Raw genomic sequence first — 20,739 nt, 5'->3', positions numbered from 1 at the left:
GGTTTATAAAGGGAGTGAGAAAGTGGTGGAAGTTTTGGTGGATTTAAAAGTAGACAAATGTTGAAGATAGAGGTAAAAACAATGACTGCAGATGCTGGAAAGCAAATACTGGATTAGTGGTGCTGGAAGAGCACAGCAGTTCAGACAGCATCCAACAAGCAGCGAAATCGACGTTTCGGGCAAAAGCCCTTCATCAGGAATAAAGGCAGTGAGCCTGAAGCGTGGAGAGATAAGCTAGAGGAGGGTGGGGGTGGGGAGAGAGTAGTATAGAGTACAATGGGTGAGTGGGGGAGGAGATGAAGGTGATAGGTCAAGGAGGAGAGGGTGGAGTGGATAGATGGAAAAGGAGATAGGCAGGTCGGACAAGTCCGGACAAGTCAAGGAGACAGTTACTGAGCTGGAAGTTTGAAACTAGGATGAGGTGGGGGAAGGGGAAATGAGGAAGCTGTTGAAGTCCACATTGATGCCCTGGGGTTGAAGTGTTCCGAGGCGGAAGATGAGGCGTTTTTCCTCCAGGCGTCTGGTGGTGAGGGAGCGGCGGTGAAGGAGGCCCAGGAGGGGGAGGGGGAGTTGAAATGTTGGGCCACGGGGCGGTGTGGTTGATTGGTGCGGGTGTCCCGGAGATGTTCCCTAAAGCGCTCAGGGAACATCTCTACATGTGGTCTCCTCTACATTGGGGAGACTGGGCGCCTCCTATTGGAAGTACACTAGCTTTCAGAGCACCGCTCCTTCATTAACCACCTGATGAAAGAGCGATGCTCCGAAAGCTAGTGTGCTTCCAATTAAACGTGTTGGACTATAACCTGATGTTGTGTGATTTTTGCTTTGTTCTGGATTGTAACAAGCTTCTTGTGTGTTGTTGGAGCTGTAATCATCCAGGCATGTGGGGAGCATTTCATCACACCCCTGGTTTGTGTCCCCTTAGTGTTGTTGCTCCTGGCATGTGTACCCTTCAGATTGTTACTCCCTGTTCAAGAACATTTGCTCCATTTTTTGAAGTATGATTAATTTTCCTTCATATTACCTCCTGGCCAGGTTGAGGAGATGAAGAGACTGTATGAGATCAAAGTAGAACAGCTTGTGCAGTGTTCGTGTGGCGAAGTTACTGTGAAAGACAGCAGGTTTTGGAGCCTACCTGTCCCAGTGATAGGGACCCAGTGTGGCAAAGATCTTACGCTGGTAGGTAGAACTCATCCTTTTGTGTTTGATATAACGAAGAGATTCAGGCTGAACAGTGGCTAATGTTATTCAGTCTGGACAATGTACCAGAGATCTCATTCAAGGTAAAGCTGGGGCAATGATACTCACCGAAGGTCAATTGAAAGAGCCAATAATCATGGAGAAATAATGTGAGATTAAAGAGGCCAGGACCAGTGAGAAGTGACCCAGAGACTGCATTCAGGTTTGACAGGCTGCACCCTGAAGAATGGAAAGTAAGAGAGATACTTTAATAGTGTAGCAGGCAGTATTAAACATAGCATTGAAACTGTGTGAATGGGTGAGCTAGGCTCAGCAAGATAGGATTATAAAGCCTCACAAAAAGCATTTAAAGAATGAGCTTTCAAGAAGTTTACAAAATACTTTGCAGATTTGAGAAAGAACATGGAACAATATAGCACAGTATAGGCCCTTCGGCCCCTGATGTGAGATTAGATTTCTTACAGTGTAGAAACAGGCCCCTTCGGCCCAACAAGTCCACGCCGACCCACTGAAGCGCAACCCACCCAGACCCAGTCCCCTACGTTTACCCCTGCCCCTAACACTACGGGCAATTCACCTAACCCACACATTTTTGGACAGTGGGAGGAAACCGGAGCACCCGGAGGAAACCCACACAGACAAGGGGAAAATGTGCAAACTCCACACAGCCCGCGGGCGAATTGAACCCGGGTCTCTAGTGCTGTGAGGCAGCAGTGCTAACCACTGTGCCACTGTGCTGACCTTTTATTCCACCCTAAGATCAAGCTAACCTACATACCCTTCATTTTACTAACATCCATGTGCCTATCCAAGAGTCGCTTGAATGTTCCTCATGTATCTGACTCTACTACCACTGCTGGCAGTGCATTCCACGCACCCATCACTCTCTGTGTAAAGAATCTATTGCTGACATTTTCCCTAAATCTTCCTCCAATCACCTTAAAATTATGTTTTGGATTAGTGGTGCTGGAAGAGCACAGCAGTTCAGGCAGCATCTAAGTAGCTTCTTGGATGCTGCCTGAACTGCTGTGCTCTCCCAGCACCACTAATCCAGAATCTGATTTCCAGCATCTGCAGTCATTGTTTTTACCTTAAAATTATGACCTCTCGTGATATACATTTCCACCATGGGAAAAAGGTCTCTGGCTTTCCACTCTATCTATGCCTCTCATCATCTTGTACACCTCTATCAAGTCACCTCTCATCCTTTTTCGTTGCAGCATAACCTTGCAGCTCTTAAGCTCAATCCCCCCGTTAATGAAAGCCAACACACCATATGTCTACTTAACGACCCTGTCAACTGGGGTGGCAACTTTGAGGGATCTATGGACATGGATCCCAAGATCCCTCTGTTCCTCCACACTGCCAAAAATCCTGCCTTTAACTCTGTATTCTGCATTCAAATTTGACCTTCCAAAGTGAATCATTTCACACTTTTCCAGGTTGAACTCCACCTGCCACTTATCAGCCCAGCTCTGCATCCTGTCAATGTCCAGATGCAACCTACGACAGCTCTCCACACTCTCCACCAACCTTGGTGTCATCAACAAATGTACTAACCCACCCTTCCACTTCCTCATCCAAGTCAGTTACCAAAATCACAAAGACCAGAGGTCCCAGAACCAATCCCTACAGAACACCACTGGTCACCAAGCTGCAGGCTTAGAATACTTTCCATCACATTCCTTCTATGGGCCAGCCAATTCTGTACCCAGACGGCCATACTTCCCCGTATCCCATGCCTTCATACTTTCTGAATGAGCCTACATGGGGAACTTTATCAAATGCCTTGCGAAAATTCATGTACACCACAACCACTGCTCAACCTTTATCAATGTGTTTTGTCACATCCTCAAAGAATTCAATAAGGTTTGTGAGGCAAGACCTGCCCCTCATAAAACCATGCTGATTATCTCAATTCAAACTATGGTTTGCCAAGTAATCATACATCCTGTCTCTCAGAATCCTCTCCAATACTTTGCCCACCACAGACGTAAATCTGACTGGTCTGTAATTCCCAGGTTTATCCCTGTTCCCTTTCTTGAATAAGGGAATAACATTTGCCACCATCCAGTCATCTGGCACCACTCCAGTAGACGGTGCGGATGCAAAGATCATCACCAAAGGTGCAGCAATCTCTTCCCTCACTTCCTGGAGTAGCCTAGGGTATATCCCGTCTGGTCCAGGGGACTTATCTATCTTCATGTTTTTCAAAATTTTCAGCACATCCTCCTTCCTAACATCAGCCTGTTTCACGCTGTCATCAGAAATGCCAAGGTCCCTTTCAGTAGTGAATACTGAAGCAAAGCATTCATTAAGGACCTCCCCCACTTCCTCCAACTCCAGGTGTAAGTTTCTTCCACGATCCCTGATCAGCCCTACCCTCACTGTGGCCATCCTCCTTTTCCTTACATAAGTGTAGAATGTCTTAGGGTTTTCCTTAATTCTATCTGCTAAAGCTTTCTCATGTCCCTTTCTAACTCTCCTAAGTCCATTCTTCAGTTCCTTCCTGGCGACCTTGTAACTCTGTAGAGCCCTGTCTGACCCTTGCCTTCTCAACTTTAAGTAAGCTTCCTTCTTCCTTGTGACTAGATGTTCCACATCTCTTTGTCACCCAAGGTTCTTTCAGCCTACCAACCCTTCCTTGCCTCAGTGGCACTATCAGCAAGTGCTCCCTAAACAAACTCCACATTTCTGTTGTCCATTTTCCTGAGAACATCTGTTTCTAACCTAGGTGCCCCAGATCCTGCCTAATAGCATTGTAATTCCCCGTCCCACAATTAAATAGTTTCCCATACCATCTGCTCCTATCCCTCTCCATGAGTATAGCAAAGGTTATGGAGTTGTGATCACTATCCCGGAAATGCTCTCCCATCGAGAGATCTGACACCTGACCTGGTTTGTTGCCAAGCACCAAATCCAATATGGTCTCCCCTCTCATTGGCCTATCTGCACATTGCATCAGGAACCCTTGACCAAAACTGCTGACAAAAACTGCTCCATCCAAACTATTTGAACTAAATAGGTTCCAAAAAGTATTAGGGAAGTTAAAGTCACCCATAACAACAATGATATTAACTTCTACACATTTTCAAACTCTGCCTCCCAATCTGCTCCTCCGTATCTGTGTTGCAATATTGCATTTCCTGAACTCCAAAGGCAATAAGCTACTTATAAGTTTTCCCAGCAACCCTGGTGGGCTATAGTTTTTTTATACAGCTTGTGGCCTATAGCTTTCCAAGCTGCCCTGAAACCAACAGATTTCCCAGCCACCATGTCAGCCTATAGATTTTCCAGCTGCCCTGAAACCAATAGGTTTCCCAGTCACCATGTCAGCTTCCCTGTGGCCTATAGCTAACTCAGAAGAAAATGAGGGCTGCAGATACTGGAGACAGAGTTGAAAAGAGTGGCACTGGAAAATCACAGCAGGTCAGGAAGCATCCGAGGAGCAGGAGAGTTGACGTTTCGGGCATTAGCCTTTCATCAGGAATATGGAGGGGGAAGGGGGCTGAGGGATAAATAGGAGGATGGGGATATGACCGGGGTGAAGGTAGCTCCTTAGATACTACCTGACCTGCTGTGCTTTTCCAACCCCACACTTTTCGACTATAGCTTTCCCAGCTGCCCTGGTAGCCTATAGCTTTCTCAGCCACCTTGACCGCCTATGGATTTCTCAGCTGCCCTAATGACCTATAGCTTTCCCAGTTGCCCTGAAGCCTGTGGATTTCCCAGCCACCCTGATAGCCCTTAGGTTTTTCAGCCCCCCGCCCCAAAGAACTGTTGCTTTCCCAGCTGCCTTGGTCAGAATGTATTCAAAGTCCTCACATTTATTGTGGAGCCAGGGCAGTGGAGGTGGGGGGAGGGGGATGGAGGTATCCTGAGGTGGTTACAATCTGATGTTTATCTGTAAGGTGGTGGGACAGGGAGTAGGTTACCCCTGGTGGAGTGGATGGTGGCAGGCTGGTGTGTTTACCCAAGGGAGGGGTGAGGGAATATATCTTTGAGGCAGGTGCAGGCTGACAATGGAGCCCAGGGGTTAGGGCAGGAGGGAGGGAGGGTATGAGGCATGATTCATGTTTGTATTTCCCTTGGTAACTGCTGTGTCTGCTTCCACAGGAAGATGGCTTGACGCAGTTTTTCTCTCCCCAGTCCGTGAGGAGCAATAGCAGATGCCCAAACCATGATTGCAAGATGAAACGCTCAGTGCAAAAGGTACACCAACAAAAACCTGCATTTATAGAGCACCCTTAACACGGTGACATGTTCCAGGCTGCTGCACGGGAGTGTTGAAAAATTAAATTTGTTGGCACGCCATGAACTGAGGATATTGGATGAGGCTGAACAGGAGGGAAATGAGGTGGAAGAACAGAGGGGATTTAGGGAGGGAATTCCAGAGCTTGACATCCAATGGAGGAGGGAGGTTCACAAGGCCAGAGTTAGAGGGGCAATGATATATCAGGGATAGAGGAGCTGGACAAGACTACAGAGATGAAGAGGATGGATTAGAAAACAATGGGAAGACATTACTTGACCAGGAGCCAGTACAGGCCAGTGAGAACAGGGTAGATAACAGGATGGGAATTGAGTAGAAATAAATAAACAGGGAGCAGAGTATTGGATAGACTCACTTGAATGTGGGATTTGGGTTTGGCTTGGAACAGTAGGGTCTCGAGGTAATAAAGCTGTGAGTGATGGTTTCACAGTCAATCTTTGGGGGACACGAATGGGAGCAGGAGGGGAAGGCTTTGCGGGTGATTCTCTGCCTGTGATTAGATCAATAACAATGGAACCAAGTGAGAACAATAAGCCCAACACCTCCCCCACAACAACAACCTTGAGCTGGGTGACAGTGGGGAAATAGGGCTGCTCTGAGAACTGGTAGTGGTTTAACTTGAGGGTCACCATGCCTCAGGTGAGGTGAGAGGTTGAGAAGGAGAGTCCTTCATGGTAACCTTAGCCAGTGTGAGAATTGAACCCACGCTGTTGGCATCACAGTGTCACAAACTGGGCGGCACACTGGATGACATGATGATTCAGTAGTTAGCATTATTGCCTCATAGTGCCAGGGATCCAGGTTCGATTCCACTCTCTAATGACTGTTTGTGTGGAGTTTGCACATTCTCCCTGTGTCTGTGTGGGCTTCCTCTGGATGCACTGGTTTCCTCCCACAGTCCAAAGATGTTCAGGCTGGGTGGATTGGCCATGCTAAATTGCTCATAGTGTCCAGGGATATGCAGGCTAGGTGGATTGGCCATGCTAAATTGCCCATAGTGTCCAGGGATATGCAGGCTAGGTGGATTGGCCATGCTGAATTGCCCATAGTGTCCAGGGATGTGCAGGCTAGGTGGATTGGCCATGCTAAATTGCCCATAGTGTCCAGGGATATGCAGGCTAGATGGATTGGCCATGCTAAATTGTCCACATGTGTCCAGGGATATGCAGGCTAGGTGGATTGGCCATGCTAAATTGTCCATAGTGTCCAGGGATGTGCAGGCTAGGTGGATTGGCCATGCTAAATTGCCCATAGTGTCCAGGGATATGTAGGCTAGGTGGATTGGCGATGCTAAATTGTCCACATGTGTCCAAGGATATGCAGGCTAGGTGGATTGGCCATGCTAAATTGCCCATAGTGTCCAGGGATGTGCAGGCTAGGTGGATTGGCCATGGGAAATAAAGGGTTGCAAGGATAGGGTAGGGAGGTGGATCTGGGTGGGATGCTCTTTGGAGGCTCGGGGTGGACTAGCTGGGCCTACTTTCACATTGTTGGGATTCTATGATTCTACAACGGGCCATCTGGTCAACTGAGCTAACCGCCTCCACACCTGAAAAGTGGAAACAATATTTGACAGAGAGGAGGGGGACTTAGACATTGACAATTTATGGGTGTAGAGCTGAGAGAGATGATGCTGAAGATCAGGATGATGAAAAATGGGAGAAAAGATACACACTTAGGGATCAGGCTACTGTTGGGGGGGTTGCAAACTTCCAGGGAAGTGACAGACACAGCTAGGGCCGTGCGGCAGGCTCTGCCCAGAGATTTGTGCTCAGGTCTCCCAGGGTGACCTTCTGACCCAGAGACAAGAGGCATCACCCACTGAGTCACAGCTGAAATGAATAGCTCACTGACAGTGCTCATGAATTTATACACTGGGGAATTTACTCAGTGCTGAGATTACGGTGGATAATTACAACAGTAAACCCAGAGGAGAGAGAACATGATGAATTAATGTTTGAAATCTCCAAGGATGAGAAGTCATTGGTGTAGGATGGTGAGAGGACAGCAGTGAAGGTATCTCAGTGAGAAATGAAAGCACAGAGCTTGGGTAAGTGATTGAGGCAGAGGATTTCAAATGACGGAGGTGGAACAAGATCAGTTTCTTAAGGGAGGAGACATTGCTCGAGCAGAAAGGTAAGATTTGATGATAAAGAATGATGGTCCTCCAAGAAGTACTGGATGGCTGAGGCAGGAGGTGAGATATGGAGAGTGGGTTATTAGGAGTTGATCTACTAACAGAGCCCAGTGCTGGAATGGATGGAGAGTGGACCCCAAGGCCCATGTATGGCAGTGACTTTAGGAATCAGAAGTCAATGTTGTAGTTTGTGTTCACATATTGCCCACCGTGCATGAATCAGCAGAGTTCAGCTGTACAGCTCAAAAGAAGAGTTGGCTGTAATTGTTGCTGAGAGAATAGGAGGAGCCAATTAAAGCAATTGCTCACTAGGATGCAGGACTGAGCCTTTAAGGGATTTATGGAGAACAGGTTAGACACTCAATCTACTCTCTTACACTGAAAGTAAAGCTCAACTAACATTGTTCCCGTCAAATTCTCCCAGGACAGGTACAGCGTGGTGATAGATAAAGAGTAAAGCTCCCCCAACATTGTTCCCATCAAACTCTCCCAGGACGGGGACAGCATCTGGTTAGATACAGAGTAAATCTCCCCCAACACTGTCCCCATTGAACATTCCCAGGACAGGGAGATACGAGTAAAGCACGCTCTACTCTTTTAAATGGAAAGTAAAGCTAACTGGACATTCCTCCCCGTCAAACACTCCCTGGACATGGACAGGGCAGGTAGGTAGAGAGTGAAGCTTCCTTTACACTGTATCTTCCAGGACAGATAAAGCACAAGGTCAGACATAGAGTAAATCTCCGCCTACTCTTTTAAACTGAGTGGGAAGCTTTCTTGGCAATCTCCGCATCAAACACTCCCAGGACAGACACAGCATGGGGTTAGATTCAATATCAATATTAACTTGCCTCCATCACCTCTCCATCATGTAGCCTGTCTGTGGGTAATTCCTGTGGGGCTTGTTCTCACTGGTGTATTCACTCTGATTGGATGCAACCCTGTCTCAAATCAGTGTGCAGAGAATGTGCCTTACGACAGTCTGCAATGGTTGAAGCTCAGCTGCCAGATGCTCTGTCCATCCCAGGCTCGGCCTTCTTTACTATCTTCCTTGACCTGAAACTGCCCACACCTTGGTATACACTGTATTGGGCTGAGAATGTAGTTGGACAGGAGTTGCCAGGGGAGAAGGCAGTGCCTCTCTGCAGTCCTTGTGATCATTGGTTTGGGAGCCTTGTTCACTGGCAGTGGATCCGCTGGTGTTACTGCACACACACTCTGAGCTTTCCACATGACTCTCTGGGTTTATCATGGTGGAGTTCCTGGAACAAAGAGAGCAGTGTACAACCCAACACCACGTTGATCCTACGGAAAACCTGGAAGTGCCAGTGATGCTAATTGGAGGAATGTTTGAAGGGGGTTAGTGTTTGTGAACTGCAGGCTGTCTTGTTATTTTTAATATTTCCAGTAGATTAGATTAGATTCTCTACAGTATGGAAACAGGCCCTTTGACCCAACCAGTCCACATCGACCCTCCAAAGAGTAACCCACCCAGACCCAATCCCCATATTTACCCTGACTGATGCACCTAACACTATGGGCAATTTAGCATGGCCAATTCACCTAACCTGCACATCTTTGGACTGTAGGAGGAAACCACAGCACCCAAAGGAAACCCACGCAGACACGGGGAGAATGTGCAAACTCCACACAGTCGCCCGAGGCGGGAATTGAACCAGGCTCCCTGGTGCTGTGAGGCAGCAGTGCTAACCACTGAGCCACCGTGCCATCGTAGCTAGGTCCTTCTGCCCTACACAACTCCTAACACAGTGCTTTGGTTCCTGCTTTTAGAGTATCAAGCTCATCTCGGTCCCTGAGGTTCTGAACCTGCACCTGACTCGATTCTGTGCTCTGTCAAGTTTCACCAGGAAGATTTACAGATCGGTGACATTTCCCCAAACCCTAGACCTCAACTCATTTCCAGTCTCAGAAAGAAGCCAGACATGTGGAAGTGGCCAGGTAAGCTGTTGGTATATTATATGAGAAACCTATCACCAGAATCTAGTCAGGTAATCTGTTAGTATAGTGCCTCAGTTCTCCTGACTACATTTTCAGCTCACTAATGTCCTTCAGGGAGGGAAATCTGCCATCCTTACCTGGTCTGGTTGACATGTGAATCCAGCTCCACATCAATGTGGTTGCCCTTTGAAATGGCATAGCAAACCACCAAGTTGTATCAATTGCCACAAAGTCCCAAAGAACGAAACTGGACAGCTCACCTGGCATCGACCTCTGCACTGGAACAGGCAACAGCAGAAACAGCCCTGTCGACCCTGCAGAGTCCTCCTTACTAACACTGGGGGCTAGTGCCAACATTGGGAGAGCTGTCTCACAAACTCATCAAACAACAATCTGACATAATCATACTCATGGAATCATACCTTACAGAAAACATCGCAGACACCACCATCACCATCTGCTTATGTCCTGTCCCACAGGCAGGACAGACCCAGCAGAGGTGGTGGCACAGTGGGATACAGTTGTGAGGGAGTTGCCTTGGGAGTCCATGAAGTCTTATGGCTTCAGACTAAACATGGGCAAGGAAACCTGCTGATTACCGCATTCTGTCCTCCCTCAGCTGATGAATCGGTACTCGTCCATGTTGAACAACATTTAGAGGAAGCACTGAGGTTGGAAACAGTGCAAAACATGCACATGCTGGGGATTTCAATATCCACCACTAAGGGTGGCTTGGCAGCAGCACCACTGTTCAAGCTGGTCAGGTCCTAAAGGACATGGCTCCTAGACTGGGCCTGCAGCAGATGGAGAGGGAAACAACAAGAGGGAAGGACATACCTGACCTCACCTGACCTATCCTGAGGGAGCACGGAATCAGTTCAGGTGCAGGTTCAGAACCTCAGGGCCGAGATGAGCTTGAAACCATGACAATATCAGCAAGTGTGACCACTGCACAGTCCTTGTGGCAATGAAGTCCCGCCTCCACACCGAGAATAAACTCCATCGTTATTACTGTGCTAAATGGGACAGACTTTGAACAGATCTCGCAACTCAAGTCTGGGCATCCATAAGGTGCTGTGGGCCATCAACAGCAGCAGAATTGTATTCCAGCACAATATGGCCTGGCATATTCCATGTTCAACCATTACCATCAAGCCAGGGAGAGGTCAATGGAGAGTGCAGGAGGTCATGCCATGAGCAGCACTAGGCATACATGAAAATGAGGTGTCAACCTCACGAAGCTAGCAAATAGGACTATTTGCATGTCAAACAGCATAAGCATCAAGTGATAGGCAGAGCTACGCATCCCACAACTAACAGATCAGATTTAAGCTCTGCAGACCTGCCAAATCCAGTTGTGAATGATGGTGGACAATTAACAACTCAGTGGAGGAGAAGGTTTCACAAATATCCCCATCCTCAATGATGGAAGAGCCCTGCACATCAGTGCAAAATATAAGGCTGAAGTATTTGCAGTGGATGATCCATCTCGGCCTCCTGCAGTGGTCCCCAGCATTACACGTACCAATCTTCTGCCAACTTGATTCATTCTTTTGATATCAAGGAATAGTTGGAGACGCTGGATACTGCAAAGGGTATGGGCTCTGATAACATTCTGGCAATAGTACTGAAGACTTGTGCTCCAGAATTTGCTGCTCCCCCAACCAAGCCCTTTCTGTACAGTGACAACACTAGCAACCACCCGACAATGTGGAAAATTGCTCAGACATGTCCTGTACATAAAAACAGGAGAAATCCAACTTGTCCAAATACCACCCCAGTTTGGGTTCTGCCAGGGTCCCAAAGCCTCATTACAGCCTTGGTTCAAACATGGTCAAAATAACTGAATTCCACGGGTGAGGTGAGAGTGAGGTGAGACCTTGATATCAAGATTCTCTGGCATACACTGGAAGTTATGGGTATCGGGGGTAAACAGTCCTCTGGTTGGAGTCATACCTGGGACTTAGGAAGATGGTTTTGGTTGTGAGAGGTCAGTCATCTCGGCTCCAGGACATCTCTGTAGGAGTTCCTCAGGGGTAGTGTCTGCGGCCCAGCGCCTTCAGCTGCTTCATCAATGACATTTCCTCCACCATAAGGTCAGAATTGGGGATGTTCACCAATGATTGCACAAGTTAAGCACCATTTACAGCTTCTCAGATACTAAAGTAGTCCATGTCCAAATGCAGCAAGATCTGGACATGTGCTGAAAATGTGTTGCTGGAAAAGCGCAGCAGGTCAGGCAGCATCCAGGGAGCAGGAGAATCGGCGTTTCTTCAGATCTGGACATGTGGCAAGTAACACTTCTGTCACACAAATGCCAGGCAATGATCATCTTCAACAAGAGACAATCTAACCACTGCCCCTTGACATTCAATGGTGTTGTCATCACTGGGTTTTCCATATCAACATCCCAGGAGTTATTACTGACCAGAAACTCAATTAGATTCACCATATATGTACAGTGGCTCCAAGAGCAGGTCAAAGGCTGGGAATACACCAGTGAGTAGCTCATCTCCTGACTCCCCAAAGCCTGTCCACCATCTACAAGGCACAAGGGAGTATGATGGAATACTCCCCTCTTGCCTGGACGGGTGCAGCTCCAAAAACACTCATGCTTGACACCATCCAAGACAAAGCAGCTTGCCTGATTGGTACTACATCCACAAGCATCCACTCCCTCCAACATCAAATCTCAGTAGCAGCATTGTGTACTATCTGCACTGCAGAAATTTACCAAAGATCCTTAGATGGCTCCTTCAAAACCCACAATCACTTCCATCTAGAATGACAAGGCAGCATATACATGAGAATGCCATCGCCCACAGGTGCCCCTCACCATCCTGACTTGGAAATATATTGCCGCTCCTTCACTGTTACTGGGTCAAAATTCTGGAACTACCTTTCTAAGGGTATTGTGGGTGTACCTACACCACATGGACTGTAGTGGTTCAAGAGAGCCAGCTCTCCACCACTTTCTCTTGAGCATCAAATGCTGGCCCAGCCAATGATGCACATGAGCCAAGCGTAAACAAAGAAAAGGCATTCTGGACTCTCTTGATTTTTACACTGATTTTATTTCAGTCAGTATAGGGATAATGGAAACCCATCCTATTTCAGTCAGTATAGGGATAATAGAAACCCATCCTATTATTTGTTTATTGTTGTTTATTATTTGCCCCTTTGTTTATGCACTTTTCAGAAATCTGCTTATGTATGTGTTTTTTCATCTCCCTTTGATGGTTGAGGGTCTAAACTTCAATTTGAACAGTGTGACTTTCCTCTTTATAATCCTCTGTTGAACTCATTGTGTCTCATTTGGTGCTCCATTTTACACTTCATCCCACCTTAGCTGTGATTATTCCTTTAATCAATGCTTCCCTCCTTATTATCCCCGATGTATCCTGTTTGAGAATGCTGTCCCCACAGGAACACACTGCTGTCATTCCTGACCCTCCTTAAGCCACACACCATCCTCTAAAAAGCTTATCTGTTCCCTCCATTTATCTGCCTTCTTCACTAGACTTGCTAGAGGTTTTTTGTTTATCACTAATCTCTGAAAAATCCCTTTGTTCTCTGTTTTGCAGCCTGTATTTTCTCTGACTTTCAAACTTGTGAGCTAACTTCCAGCCTTTGGTCTTCTTCCTTCCAAATCTGTACCTGGTTTTGCATGTGTCCCGTTCCACATTACTTTCCAACAGCACAACCAGACTAGTTTGGAGAGATATTGGTTGCAGCCTTGGTGAGGTTAAACCTGCCTGGTTTGTAGAGGTCCCAACTCCCCTGAAACTGAAGACTAGTTGGAGAAGGGGATGCATGTGGGTTGCTTGGACCTTCCAGACTGCTCATCCATTTCCTCTCTGGGTGCATTCATTTCCACCCCTCCCTGGAGTGTGGCATCAATGTGACTGAACCTCACGATGTCCAGCAGTCAGTCCAGCTGCTGCTCCAGCTCAGGTAGCCAGGGACTCTTTTAGCTGAGGACATTTCTTGCTTGTCTTCCTATCCAGGAAAAGAATCCTGGAGGTCCCATGTGGAACAGAACAGTCATTCAACTGTACCCCGCAGTCCCTTTCCTCATGTAGCTCCACACTAAACTTAATAGAAATAAACCGAAAATTTTAAAACTGAAAATTCAAACATTACAAAGTTGCATTTTAAAACTGTATTCATTATTCTCGTGAGGACTTACCTCAGCATCTATCCTCAGGACTTATCTTAGTTCTCACAATTTCCATCTCTGCACTCACTCTTTCCACGGTCATCTGGACTCATGTCGATGTATAGCAAAGAAAAAGACCCTTCAGCACCAGTCAAAAACAACCACCTATTCTAATCCCATTTCCCAGCACATTGTCTTGTATCCCTTGGCATCGCGAGTGCACATCTAAATATTCCTTAAGTGCTGAGGGTTTCCACTTCTACCACCCTTGTGGATAGCGAGTTCCAGATTCCCGCCACCCTCTGGGTGAAAAATCTCTACTTCTCATCTCTAAATCTCCTGCCCATTTCCCTTAAATCGATGTCCCTGGTTATTGATCCCTACGTAAAGGGGAAATGTTTTCTTTCTTGTCTACCTGATCTATGCCTCTCATTTTATACATCTCAACCATGTTCCCTCTCAATCTTCTCTGCTCTGAGGAAAACAACCCCAGTCTGTCAATCTCTCTTCATAACTGAAACCCTCCAGCCCAGGCAACATCCTGGTAAATCTCTTCTGCACCCTCTCCAGTATAACCGCATCCCTGAGAATTCCAGAATTGCACACAATACTCTAGCTGTGGCCTAACCAACACTTTATACAGTTCCAGTGTATCCCCTCTGTTCTTAAACTCTCTGCCTCAGCTAATAAAGTATACCATATTCCTTCTTCACCACTTTATCCACTTGTCCAGACACCTTAAGGGACCAGTGGAATGGATACCAAGGTTCCTCTGATCCTCGGTGCTTCCCACAGTCCTACTGTTCATCATGTATTCCCTCTCCTTTTTCATCCTGCCCAAGTGCATCACTTCACATTTATCCAGATTGAATTCCATTGGCCACTGATCAGTCCATCTGATCAGCTCGTATATACAGGTATCCTCCTGTAGTTGAATGCTATCCTTCTCACTGTTTGCTAACCCACCAATTTTATATCATCTGCAAACTTACTGATCGACCCTTTTACATTCAAATTTAAATCATTTATATAAATCACAAACAGCAAGGGCTCCAACACTGACCCCTGTGGGACCCCACTGGACACAGCCTTCCAGTTAGACATACACCTCTCAACCTTCACTCTCTGATTCTGACACTCAGCCATTTGGGGATCTAATTTGTCAAATTTTCTTGGTTCCCATGGCCCTTAGCTTTGTTATCAGTTTCCCATGTAATACCTTATCAAAAGCCTTTCTGAAATCCAAGTAGACACCACCAAAAGCAATGCCCTCATCTATATGAGGCAGCAGAGTGGCTCAGTGGCTTGGATGGCTATCTCACAGCTCAAGGGACCCAGGATTCCAGCCACTGGTGACTGTCTGTGTGAAGTTGCATGTTCTCCTGTGTCTGTTGGGTTTCCCCCAGTTGATCCAGCTATCTCCCACATTCCAAAGATGTGCAGGTTAGACAGATTGGCCATGCTAACTTGTCTGTAGTATTTAGGGTGTGCAGGCTAGGCGGGTAGCCATGGTAAATGTAGAGTTATGGGGATAAGGTGGAGTTCTAGGTCTGGGTTGAATCATCTCCGGAGGGTTGGTGTGGACTTGATGGGCCAAATGGCTTCTTTTTGTACTATAGGGATTCTATGATTTTATTCTATGACACAACTGGTCATCTGTTGTAAAAGTTTAGTCCCTATAACAAAACCATCCTGATTGCTCTTAATTAATCCCTGTCTCTCGAAATGCAGATTAATTCTGTCTCTCAGAATTGCTTCCAATAGTTTCGCTTCCACTGAGGCTAGACTAACCGGCTTATAGTTTCTGCTTTATCCATTGCTCTGTTCTTGAATAAGAGTACCACATTGACAGCACTCTCCTATGATCAGAGGGGAATTGAACATTTTTGCAAGCGTCCTTATTCTCCCTCGTCTCACTCAACAATCTGGAACACATTTAATCAGACCCTGAAGATATATCTACTCTTAAGCCTGCCACTCAGAATCTCCTCTTTGTTTTTCATAATTTCTTTAATTATATCATAGACCTTCGCTCTGATCTCTATAATCACATTGTCTCTCTCACGAGTGAACACCAACACAAAATATTCATTTCAAACCCTGCCTACATCCTCTGGCTCCACACACAAATTTACCACTTGATCCTTAATAGGTTGTTGTGGTTCTGTTCGCCGAGCTGGGAATTTGTGTTGCAGACGTTTCGTCCCCTGTCTAGGTGACATCCTCAGTGCTTGGGAGCCTCCTGTGAAGCGCTTCTGTGATGTTTCCTCCGCCATTTGTAGTGGTTTGAATCTGCCGCTTCCGGTTGTCAGTTCCAGCTGTCCGCTGCAGTGGTCGGTATATTGGGTCCAGGTCGATGTGCTTATTGATTGAATCTGTGGATGAGTGCCATGCCTCTAGGAATTCCCTGGCTGTTCTCTGTTTGGTTTGTCCTATAATAGTCGTGTTGTCCCAGTCAAACTCATGTTGCTTGTCATCTGAGTGTGTGGCTACTAAGGATAGCTGGTCGTTTCGTTTCGTGGCTAGTTGGTGTTCATGGATGCGAACCGTTAACTGTCTTCCTGTTTGTCCCATGTAGTGTGTTGTGCAGTCCTTGCATGGGATTTTGTACACTACATTTGTTTTGCTCATGCTGGGTATTGGGTCCTTCATCCTGGTGAGTTGTTGCCTGAGAGTGGCTGTTTGTGTGCTGTTATGAGTCCTTGTGGTCGCAGTAGTCTGGCTGTCAGTTTGGAAATGCTCTTGATGTATGGTAGTGTGGCTAGTCCTTTGGGTTGTGGCATGTCCTCGTTCTGTTGTCTTTCCCTTAGGCATCTGTTGATTAAATTGCGAGGGTATCCGTTTTTGGTGAATACATTGCACCAATGTTCTTCTTCCTCTTTTTGCAGTTCTGGTGTGCTGCAGTGTGTTGTGGCCCTTTTGAACAGTGTCTTGATACAACTTCGTTTGTGTGTGTTGGGGTGGTTGCTTTCATAGTTCAGGACTTCGTCTGTGTGTGTGGCTTTCCTGTAAACCTTTGTGGTGAATTCTCCGTTCGGTATTCTCTGTACCATCACGTCTAGGAATGGGAGTTGGTTGTCCTTTTCTTCCTCTCTAGTGAATCGGATTCCTGTGAGTGTGGCGTTGATGATTGGTGTGTGTTCTCTATTTCTGTGTTTTTAATGATTACAAAGGTGTCATCCACATATCCGACCCAGAGTTTGGGTTGAATTTGCGGTAAGACTGTTTGTTCTAACCTTTGCATTACCGCTTCTGCTATGAGTCCAGAGATGGGTGAGCCCATGGGTGTGCCGTTGATTTGTTCATATATTTGGTTGTTGACTGTGAAGTGTGTTGTGAGGCACAGGTCCAGTAGTTTGGGTATGCCATCTTTGTTGATAGGTTCCCCGTCTTGTTGTCCGTTCTGAATGTCCAGCAGGTTGGCTATTGTTTCTCTTGCACATCGACCTGGACCCAATATACCGGCCACTGCAGGGGACAGCTAGAACTGACAACCGGAAGTGGCAGGGACAAATGACTATAAATGCTGGAGGAAACATCACAGAAGTGCTTCACAGGAGGCTCCCAAGCACTGAGGATGTCACCTAGACAGGGGACGAAATGTCTGCAACACAAATTCCCAGCTCGGCGAACACAACCACAACAATGAGCACCCGAGCTACAAATCTTCTCCCAAACTTTGATCCTTAATAGGCTCAGCTATTTTTCCAATTATCCTTTTACCCGTAATGTACCTGTAAAACGACTTATGATTTTCTTTTATTTTACCTGTTCTTATCCCTTCATATTGCCTTTTAGTTCTATCTCCCTTTTGTAAGTTCTGTTTTGGATATTCTATACACTTTCAAGGGGCTCTACAGATCTGAGCCCTTGATATCTGTCATAAGTTCACTTTTAATCTTAATGCAATGCTGTATATCCTTCAATATTCAGAGCTTGCAGGATTTGATGGACCTGTCCTTTTTCTTTATTGGATCATGTTGGTCCTGTCCTCTCCATATTCCCTTTTTCAATGCATCCCACTGCAGATTTACTGGAAAGTACCTGCTCTCAGTCCACTCTGACCAAATCATATCTGATCTGATTAAAATCAGCCTTTCCCAAGTTGAGAACTTTGAGTTCAGGTTCATTCTTGTCCTTTTCGAGAACAGTTCTGAATCTACTGAAATATGATCACTGTCTGCAGAATGGTCCCCCACTGATATTTCAACCCCTTTGCCTGCTTTGTTATAAAATTAAGCTGAGCCTCACCCATCTCATGTTACAGCCTCTATGTATTGGTTTTAACAAACTATCCTGGCTGCATTTTAAGAATTTGCTCCTTTTCACACTTTGATAACCCCAGTTAATGTTGTGGAAGTTGAAATCCCTGATTGTCACGACCCTATTACATTTACACTTCTCTGAAGTTTGCCTAAATGTCCGCTCTTCTGTTTCTAGAGTGCCTTTGGAACAGAGTTAAATGCTCAGTCCCTGCTCCCCCTCTTCCTCTCAGGCCCTCTCTCCTTTTCTTGTTCAAACTCTTTCAAACATCTTGAAGGTTTAGCTGTGTGGCTGAAGGAATGCTGTGGGAAACAGGGAGAGGCCAGAGATGAGGAAGCACCCAAGGAAGGGGCAGATCTTGGAAAGTGTGCCCTCGTCTGGAAAGGGGACAATCAGAAGTTTGACCTTTAATAAGGGTGGGCAGTCAAGCCTCGGGATAGTTAGGCAGGAAGGCCTCGAGTGATGGTGGGAACTCTGGCCCACGGCAAAGCTAGACAGGCTGGCATAGGATGGGTCAAGGAAGTAAGGTCTAGGATGAGTGTGGAAAGAATGGCCTATGGTGAGTTTGCAGGCCTGAAGAAGGATTACATCCAAAACGTCAACTTCTCCACCTCCTGATGCTGCCTGGCTTGCTGGGTTCTTCCCAGCCTCCTGCCTGTCTATCTAAGGTGAGAATGGGCAGAATGGCCTTGGATAAGGGTGGGCAGAATGGCCTTGGATGAGGGTAGGAGAATGGCTTAGGGTGAGGGTGGGCAGAATGGCCTAGGGTGAGGGTGGCAGCCTGGCCCAGGGTGAGGGTGGGCAGAATGGCCTAGCATGGGGGTGGCAGACAGGCTTCAGGTAGGGTTGGGCAGACTGGGCTGGGTGTTTTTCAAGATCAGAGAAAAGCTACTTCACTCATTGAGCCTCTCCGAGCTCTCTCTAGCAATATGTCTGCAGGCTCATTCTGGATTGTTTGGCCCAGAGCCCTGTAGGTTTAAATATTTTTAATCAACTGCTCGAGATGTTAATGCACCACCTCTGAAGCAGATAGGACTTGACACCAGCTTCCCTTGTCCAGAGGTACAGACACTACCACTGCATCACAAGAGTGTTGCAGTATGTTTATTTTAGACATGTGAGTTTAATCATGAGATTGAGGAATTAGCATGGACAGAGGATTGGTTAAAAAGCAGAGCTCAGAATAAATACGTTGTTTCAGGTTAGTCAGCTGTACTTTGTACTGTATCAGAAGGTGAGGGCTTGGTCACTTCCTATCTATATTAATTAGGGTCAATACAAAGCTGGGAGGAAATAGTTTAAGACTGAGACTGATGGGGCTTTTGGGCTCTGATAGTTTGAGAAAGTTCACTTGATGTAGGAAAGAGGTTTTGATTTAAATGAATGTCAGAGGAGCTACGACGGGCAGGCCAAGACTTCTCTGATGTTGATGTATCTTGTTTCCACAGGAATCTTGGCACTACCAGCTTTACGCAGTGCTGGTCCACATTGGGAGTGCATTATTTGGACATTATATTGCATACGTGAAATCCTTCAAAGACTCCATGTGGTATAAACTGGATGATACCTCTGTGTCACAGGTAAGAGTTACTCTGATCCAGAGAGAGAGCAGGCGTGGGGGGAAAAGCAGACATTAAAACCAGCCAGTTTTATATAGGGACTGTGATTGTGTTGTGAGTTAGTACCTAATACCTTCAAACGAAATGTTTCCATGAGCTTTCCTGGATCACTTGCTGTTTTGTGCAGGGTGTATATTTAATTCTCATTATTTGGCTTGGAAGTAGTTTGCCAAAGTCTGAGAAGATTTAACATGAAGTGAATGTTGCCATTAATTTTGTCCAGAGCTTTAATCACTCTCTGAGCACACTGACTGTAGATGGTGTTCACCATCTCTGCATCACCCATTGAGAAATAGATGGTCAAAAAAAATCCAAAAGAGCATGAAACCCTTGATCCTTATAGGGGCGGGATTGGCAGTGCCAGAGGAACATCGATGCCAATGTTGGTTGACTGCTGCTCTTACGTCTAACCCCATATTGTACCTGGCCTTGGGAGGGTTTGATGGAGAAAATATACTCTGTTCCTAACCCTGTGCTGACCCTGTCCTGGAGTGTTTGTTGGGGTCAATGCCATCAGAGCTTTATTCTGTATCTGACTCCCCCACACCCCGTGCTGACCCTGGCCTGGGAGAGTTTGATTGGGACAGTGTAGAGGTAGCTTTACTCTGTATCTAACTTCATGCTGTCCTTGCCTTGGGAGTGCTTGATAGGATCAGTGCTATATGGGAGCTTTATCTAACTCCGTGCTGTCTCTGTCCTGGGACTGTATGATGGGGACAGTACAGAATTTAATAGAAGGAGCAAAGAGCTTTACTTTGTATCACCTTGAACCTTTTCCCCCTGGTAATTGAAACTTCAACCCTGGGAAAAAGCCTCAAACTACCCTTCTAATCCCTGCCTCTCAAAATTATGTAGATCTCAATCAGGTCTCTTCTCAGCTGCCATCTTTCCAGTGAAAACAATCCAAGCCTTTTTAACCTTTGCTCATAGCCAATGTTCTCAAGACCAGGCAACATCCTGGTGACCCTTTTTCTGCACTCTCTCCAAAGCTTCCTTGGCCTTCTGGGAATGTGGTGACCAAAACTGCACACAGTACTCAAACTGCGGCCTAACAAAGGTTTTATATAGCTGCAACATCGTTTTCTCACTCTTGTATTCCAAGGCCCGGCCGAGGAAGGCAAGCATGCCG

At 46.4% G+C, this 20,739-nt stretch overlaps 1 protein-coding gene across 2 annotated transcripts in view; it reads left to right on the top strand.

The window, feature by feature from the left end:
- The window catches only part of usp18 (ubiquitin specific peptidase 18), a 53,131-nt gene that overhangs the window by 24,563 nt on the left and 7,829 nt on the right, over positions 1-20,739 (top strand). For both annotated transcript variants that reach the window (XM_072551423.1, XM_072551422.1), the window contains exons 7-10: positions 1,036-1,179; positions 5,317-5,412; positions 9,402-9,569; positions 19,440-19,571. In XM_072551423.1, the coding sequence (XP_072407524.1) occupies positions 1,036-1,179; positions 5,317-5,412; positions 9,402-9,569; positions 19,440-19,571 (540 nt within the window). The remainder of the gene's footprint in view (positions 1-1,035; positions 1,180-5,316; positions 5,413-9,401; positions 9,570-19,439; positions 19,572-20,739) is intronic.

The sequence above is a fragment of the Chiloscyllium punctatum genome, chromosome 32 (assembly GCF_047496795.1).
Source record: "Chiloscyllium punctatum isolate Juve2018m chromosome 32, sChiPun1.3, whole genome shotgun sequence".
Taxonomy (NCBI): Eukaryota; Metazoa; Chordata; class Chondrichthyes; order Orectolobiformes; family Hemiscylliidae; genus Chiloscyllium; species Chiloscyllium punctatum.
This window is presented reverse-complemented; position numbering and strand designations above follow the sequence as displayed.